The 5,602-nt window shown below is 31.9% G+C and overlaps 1 protein-coding gene across 1 annotated transcript; it reads left to right on the plus strand.

The window, feature by feature from the left end:
- The first annotated feature begins 714 nt into the window (after positions 1-714).
- LOC107779060 (ACT domain-containing protein ACR2-like) lies at positions 715-5,076 on the plus strand. The gene is made up of 8 exons (XM_075240910.1): positions 715-1,052; positions 1,425-1,504; positions 1,586-1,637; positions 1,752-1,866; positions 1,957-2,024; positions 2,695-3,384; positions 4,372-4,476; positions 4,589-5,076. The coding sequence occupies exons 2-8, from the start codon at positions 1,434-1,436 to the stop codon at positions 4,934-4,936; spliced, it is 1,449 nt and encodes a 482-aa protein (XP_075097011.1). The 5' UTR covers positions 715-1,052; positions 1,425-1,433; the 3' UTR covers positions 4,937-5,076.
- Positions 5,077-5,602: the final 526 nt, after the last annotated feature.

Genomic DNA, 5,602 nt, shown 5'->3' on the forward strand with positions numbered 1-5,602 from the left:
GTTAGAGAAATTTATTGTTTCGTAATATTATATTATAGTAATGAAATAGTCTTTTATGCCTATTTAAAACTCTTAACTGATATGTCATTCATTCCTCATTCTTTATAAATTGGATATTATTTATGTAATATATTTTTTCTTCCAATCACTTTCACAATGTGCTTCTAGATATATTGAAGTCATTGGAAATGACTGTTTATAAAGATTTAGCCGTTGTAATAAAACTATTTCACATTATGGTGTCGGATCGTGCAATACGCGATGAGTATAAACAAATTAACTAATCAATTACGTAATCAAAATTGTATCACGTAAGCGTTTTTAACGTTTAAAATGAGTTTTAATGAGTTTTTCTCCTGAAAATCCATTATATTGATTAACAATTATATATCCTTTAAAGTAATTTATCTTGCTCGTAAATCTTTTTAATGAGTCTACAATCCTTAATTCTTTATCCTCTTTCGGTTTCATGCATGCTTGGTCGGGCTGCATCTTCGTAAAAGCCTATTATAGAAAAGAGGGTTTTCCAAAAATTCAGGAGTAATTTGTGGCTGGCCAATCAAAGGGACATAATTGACTGAGTGACTATTTGGTAAAAGATGACTTAATCAATTCAATAAAAGATGCGGCCTAAACTTACAATTTTGTGTGGATTATATATTTTTAAGTTCTAAACATCATTTCTTTACCTATCTCACCTTACTATTTCCCAAATTAAACTTCCACCACCCATTTTTCTTCTTTAATTTCTTCTAAGCATACTCTCCTTCACTAGCAAATTTTAACACAATATCTCTAATAATTCGTTATTATTTTATAGGGATAGTAAATAGTTTTTTTATATAGTGTATTTTCTTCCATTCTTCTTTCTGAGAGAAAGCACAGAAATCTGGTTTCGTCCATCTCTCTCCCTTTTCCAAAAAATATTGGGATTAGACTTCTCACTAGCATCTATCTCCTCCTTTTTTATTCCTTATTTAGTTAACAGGGATTTCTCTAGCTGTTTTATCACATCTCCATATAAACTTTCAAGATTGTAGAGACAAAAATAGGTCAGCTACTGTTATAAGATGTTTTGTTTCTTGTCATATGTTCTTATTTGAAAAAATATATTTACACATATTTTCAACTGCAACTACAATTGAGGTATGCAAGAAGGAAAAAGGAATAATAAATGCATTTTCTATGAAGTTATTTTCTAAAAATCTAGTCAGGAACAATTGAACCTTAAGATTATATTGCTATTATTATTGTTAATTGCTTTTGATTTTGTCGTCATTGTTTTCAAATTGTTGCTGTCACAATTTTTGTTGTCAACATTGTTATTGTTTTCATAATTCCAGTTGTTTTCATCACGTTTTTTGACGTTGGTCACCAGTAGTATGTTATTGTGGTTAACTTATACGCATGACCTATTTTTGTAGTTTGAAGGCATGAACCGAGTTTGTTCGCCATATTTTGATCCTGATTTTGATAGCCTAGCTGAGAGGATAAATGGCCCAAAGTAAGTGATCAAAATTGATTTTGTCAAAATTTCTGTTTGACAAAAATTCAATAGATTTAACTTAATTCTCCTCGTATATAGATGCCGAATTACTATTGACAATGAGAGCCTAGGGAATTGTACAATAGTGAAGGTAACAAAATTTTTATTATTATTTCTCTTCGAGATGAAGAATAAATTGTTAATTTAAGGGAAAAATGAAAGCAAAATAGTTTTAATTGTAACAAACCATTCGTATCACATGCAGATTGATAGTGTAAATAAGCAAGGTCTTCTACTGGAAGTGGTGCAAGTGCTAACAGATATGAATTTAATTATATTGAAAGGCTATATATCTTCAGATGCTGGATGGTTCATGGATGGTATTCGACATAATATACATTCACATTATTTATATTATTAATAAGAATGTAATATGATCTAACATGTTTCTTTTAAATGCTTGTTTTCAGTCTTTCATGTTAAAGATGAGCTAGGTAACAAAGTTACCGATCAGAGAGTTATCAACTATATTCAGCAGGTAATACAATCATACATAAAAATTCCAGCTAAAATCCTTTTTTTGTCTGAAGAACTCAAATCCTTATGTTTCGAACTAAACTATAATATACAATTAAATCCCATGATTAGCGATATTAACTTAAGAATAACTTGCTCCTGTTAGACATTTAAGTTTTAAAAGTTTTATGGTTACAAATGTTATGACATGTTAAGACCATACATTTTAGAATTTTTAACATTCTTTATTAATCACTGTGCCAAATTAAACTATAACAAACGAAGAGAGTATAACCGAGTATCTACTTTGCATATTTACTGCTATATTTTAACATCTTGTGGTTGGTTATTTATGCTTTAGTACTTAGGCTATCAAATTAGAGTGACTAAACATAATTATTTATTATTATAGGTCGATTTAATTGATTGTTAAAAAAACATTGATAGATATAAATGTTATGCTCTACTATTTATTAGCATTGATTTTATGTATAGTGCACTTATAATATAAATAATTTCTACACTATCAAATTAAGATAACCTATAATAAAAAATAACTCTTCATATTTAGTCGAATATGGCAACTTAGAAAATAGAGTAATAACCTACAATAACTACTTAAAATTACACTGCGAATCAATGTATACAATTTAAAACTCTTATCCATATCACTGATCCAAACAAACATCCAGGCTATTGGTGCAAATAGGGAGGGAATACACAAATCAAAGTCAGAAAGTAGAAATTTTTTGAAATGTGAATCTCCTCCTGAGCCTAGAGCTATTGAAATGACTGGAAGAGACAGACCAGGGTTATTTTCAGAGATATCAGCTGCCCTAGCTGATCTCCATTGTAACGTTGTGGAAGCACATGCATGGAGCCATAATGCACGTTTAGCATGCGTCGTTTACATTTCAGAAGAATCTACGGACACCCCTATCGACCACGATCGCTTGCTAGCAATCGAGGATCACCTAACAACTGTGCTCCGAGCAACAACTGCTCGGAGCACCAACGAAGAAAGTGGAAATCAACAAGAAGTGAAGACTGCTTATGGCCTTAATCCTGAAGGAGAAGGCACGGTGACCGATGTTGAACGTAGATTACATCAACTTATGCTTTCTGTTCGCGACTTTGAAAGCCCTAATTCAAAGCCTATAAATTCTCCAAGAATGGGGTCTCCAAGATGTGAGATTAATGATAAGGAAGAGAAAATGTTGAGTGTTTGCATTGAGAATTGTGATGAGAAAGGATATTCAATAGTTTCTATTCAGTGCAAGGACCGTAGGAGGCTCATGTTTGATACTGTTTGCACTCTTACGGATATGCAATATGTCATTTTCCATGCTTCCGTTGATTCACGTGGAGGTTGTGCATTTCAGGTACTTCGTCTTCTTCTTTTGCTTGTTTTTTTCATTTTATTCTTTGGCACCTCATAATTATAATCAGTGTGGAGACTTCCGTTAAGGGTTCAAAAAAGAAAAAAGTTAAAAAAACTAAAATAGATTAAATTGAACTAGTAATCTCACAAAGATTTTTAACACCTTTTGTCAATGTGATTCAAAATTTAATATATAGAAGTAAAAAATAGATTTTACTTTATATACACAGTATAATTTTTTGGCGAAGGGGTCGGGTGAACCCCTTCTGCCCCTGCTCATATATAATCATGGGTTCACTCTTCTTTTTATATTTCTCAAGTGTTGTTGCTTTAGCTTTAGGGGCGTTGACTTTTTATGTGGACAAACTTTTTTTTCTTTCCAAATAGGTCTCTGAATAGTACATTTGCAAAAATTGTTTTTTAAATATCAAACAAACAAATAGGTCTCCGGATGTGTTTTATTTTTTTAACAAAGCAATGCCCAATACACACTTGATTCCATATTAACCCACAAAACTAAATTATGCTATCATTCTAGTCCTATTGTTTTTCGTTATTTCCGCTTATTTTTCACTCCCTAATAATATGCACATATTTTGTTAATTTCTTAATCTTTTTCTATTTTTTTCTCTTGTCGTTGCTAGGAAATGAAATTATTGTGATCGTATAGTGCAAGTTGCTTAGGAATATTGAAAAAATGTTTACATATTGAAAGCGAAGATGAGAGTTTCAAACTGATTTCCTTAAAAATCTTGTGTCTTTCGAAAATTAAAAAAATAAAAGATCTTTAGACTTGTTCCATATGGATTGAGAAGTAATGTTGGCCACTTTTCGAGATATAGGTGTCTGTAATAGAAACGAGGATGGTGTGACCTTGGCCTCTTAGAGATTAATCGGCCTCTTAGAGATTAATCAGCCGTAGATAATAATGATTAGCGAAAATATAATACACAATATATATATGCTGATGAAATTTTTGACGTCACAGGAATATTTCATAAGGCATGTTGATGGATATGCAATGAGCACAGAGAGTGAGAAAGAAAGAGTAGTAAAATGCTTGGAAGCTGCTATAGAAAGAAGGGCTTGCGAGGTCTGCCTTTTCTTCAATATCATGCATGTAGTAATAGTTGGTTTAATTTTACTCATAGTCAGTCCGCTTGTATCTGAGCATCATGTTTAATTTTTATTTGGTTATTTGACAGGGAATTCGATTAGAATTATGTGCCAACAATAGAGTAGGATTGCTCTCTGATATTACTCGGGTTCTTAGAGAGAATGGCCTAGCTGTTGTTAGAGCAGATGTAGCAACAGAGGGAGGGAAGGCAAGACATACATTCTACATAAGAGATATTTCTGGTAATGATATTGACATGAAATTTGTCAAGTCCATGAAGACCGAAATGGGCGAAATTGATGTTGCTGTGAATAACGAGACAACGACGACAACAACAGCCACAGGCTCCATGACACGTGTTAGTTCTTTTCGATCTTTTGGGGATTTAATGAAATCTCAGTTTGAAAAGCTCTCCCACAACTTTGTTGCGATCTAGATGGTGTCACACTCTAGCCGGTTTAGCAATTAAATTATGTAAATTCCTAGCAGCATTTTGTTATTTGATAGGTCATAGGTAGACATTGTACATATGTAACCTGTAAATTTGTCAGTTGAATCTATTATTGCCCATTTCAATTTGACAACGCCAAGGATATTATCTTTGAATAAAAGCTGAAAATTTTACTTTACAGAGAAAAGAGTGGGAACATTGTTTTGTTTTGACAAAAGATAAAAAGAGAGAGACTATTTTGCATACCCTATACCACAAAACAGACTTCCGAACAACCAAATCCTATTAACGACGACCAGAAAGGACCCATAAAGGACACTGACCTCTCAAACACATTTGCCAACAATGCACGAGATTCAAAACATTAGAACAATCATGTGTTGAGTATTGGGGTTTTAATGATTACAAATCAATCCAAAACTTTCGCGCAACGAAACTAATCAATCACATAAGGCGACTTAATACTATTGGGGCCTAAAGCCAAACTTCTATAAGAGGCCTTTAATTATTTTTTTATAATTAAAAAAAATTCATATATATTATTTATTTGAAATATAATTTTCTACCTTTTTCAGATGCAAAATTATGAATATTTATTTTATAATCAATTTCTTCTAATAGCTATGTTTCAATTGATAATATAGTTAATCC

Source organism: Nicotiana tabacum, chromosome 3 (assembly GCF_000715075.1).
Source record: "Nicotiana tabacum cultivar K326 chromosome 3, ASM71507v2, whole genome shotgun sequence".
In the NCBI taxonomy this organism is placed as follows: Eukaryota; Viridiplantae; Streptophyta; class Magnoliopsida; order Solanales; family Solanaceae; genus Nicotiana; species Nicotiana tabacum.

What these genes read in the sequence shown, in the direction of transcription:
- LOC107779060 (XM_075240910.1), top strand. Translation starts at nt 1,434, where the DNA reads ATGAACCGAGTTTGTTCGCCATATTTTGATCCTGATTTTGATAGCCTA. An exon ending in GAGAGGATAAATGGCCCAAA is followed by an intron (nt 1,505 to 1,585) that starts GTAAGTGATCAA and finishes CCTCGTATATAG; the next exon opens with ATGCCGAATTACTATTGACA. An exon ending in TGCTGGATGGTTCATGGATG is followed by an intron (nt 1,867 to 1,956) that starts GTATTCGACATA and finishes GCTTGTTTTCAG; the next exon opens with TCTTTCATGTTAAAGATGAG.